This window comes from Monoraphidium neglectum, assembly GCF_000611645.1.
Source record: "Monoraphidium neglectum strain SAG 48.87 unplaced genomic scaffold scaffold05028, whole genome shotgun sequence".
Taxonomy (NCBI): Eukaryota; Viridiplantae; Chlorophyta; class Chlorophyceae; order Sphaeropleales; family Selenastraceae; genus Monoraphidium; species Monoraphidium neglectum.
Genome location: NW_014008602.1, coordinates 3,593 through 4,378, shown reverse-complemented (window position 1 = coordinate 4,378; position 786 = coordinate 3,593). Strand labels below are relative to the sequence as shown.

Below are 786 nucleotides of genomic sequence, written 5' to 3'. Positions count from 1 at the left end.
AACCAGTAGTACACAGCCTCGTCGCCGCCGCGGCCGTCGGCGCCGCCCTGCAGCGCGTGGCCGTGGTCGGCCGCCAGCTGCAGCGCGTGTGCCTGAGCCTGGGGGCCGGCGGCGGCGCCGACGGTGGTGGAGGAGGGGAGGCCCTCTGCGAGGCGCATGGCGCAGAACCTGCGGCATTGGGCGGCAGGGTGGGTGTGCAGCATAATCGATGAGCAGAGGGTCCACATCATGGCCGCTGGCGGGCAATGTGGGCAGGATCCCGCATGGAGCAAGCTAAGGACGCGCGCAGGGCCGTGCCGCGTCAGCCGCGTTCAATCCAAATGTGCACCTGGCCCCCCTCTGCCTGCCACCTCCCCCTCGCCCCTTGCCTGTCTGCCTGCCTGCCCCTCCCCCCTCAAAGACCAGTGACCTGAGGAATGCTATTGAGTTGAGCGCGACCTCCATGGAGTGGGGGTTGTTGGTGAAGGCGATGAGGCAGTTGACGCAGTCCGTGAAGGTGGCGGCCTCGGTCTCGGTGATGTGGCCAAAGTGCTCCCGCACGATGCGCTCGATCGTGTCAAACGCCAGCCGCACGATGGTGGGGTCTGGCGCGATTGGAATCGAGTTTGGGTGGGTGGGTAGGGGTCATGAGGTGGGTTGAAAGGCTGAACGAGGACATGGCATACTGGATGACTTTACACAAACAAAGCAGACCTCGCCAACACGTGATGTGTGAGGACCAGCGACCTTGCCCTGGCCCCTGCAACGCAGGGTAACCAGCGCGCCGTCTCCGCCCCCACCCAACCC

The 786-nt window shown here is 65.9% G+C and overlaps 1 protein-coding gene across 1 annotated transcript in view; it reads right to left on the bottom strand.

Moving 5' to 3' along the window:
- Window positions 1-226: 226 nt before the first annotated feature.
- Window positions 227-786, bottom strand: part of MNEG_15098 (Brefeldin A-inhibited guanine nucleotide-exchange protein) — a gene marked incomplete at both ends in the record, with an annotated part of 4,004 nt that continues 3,444 nt past the window's right edge. The window contains 2 exons of the mRNA XM_014036431.1: window positions 227-235; window positions 439-584. Of these exons, the coding sequence (XP_013891885.1) occupies window positions 227-235; window positions 439-584 (155 nt within the window). The remainder of the gene's footprint in view (window positions 236-438; window positions 585-786) is intronic.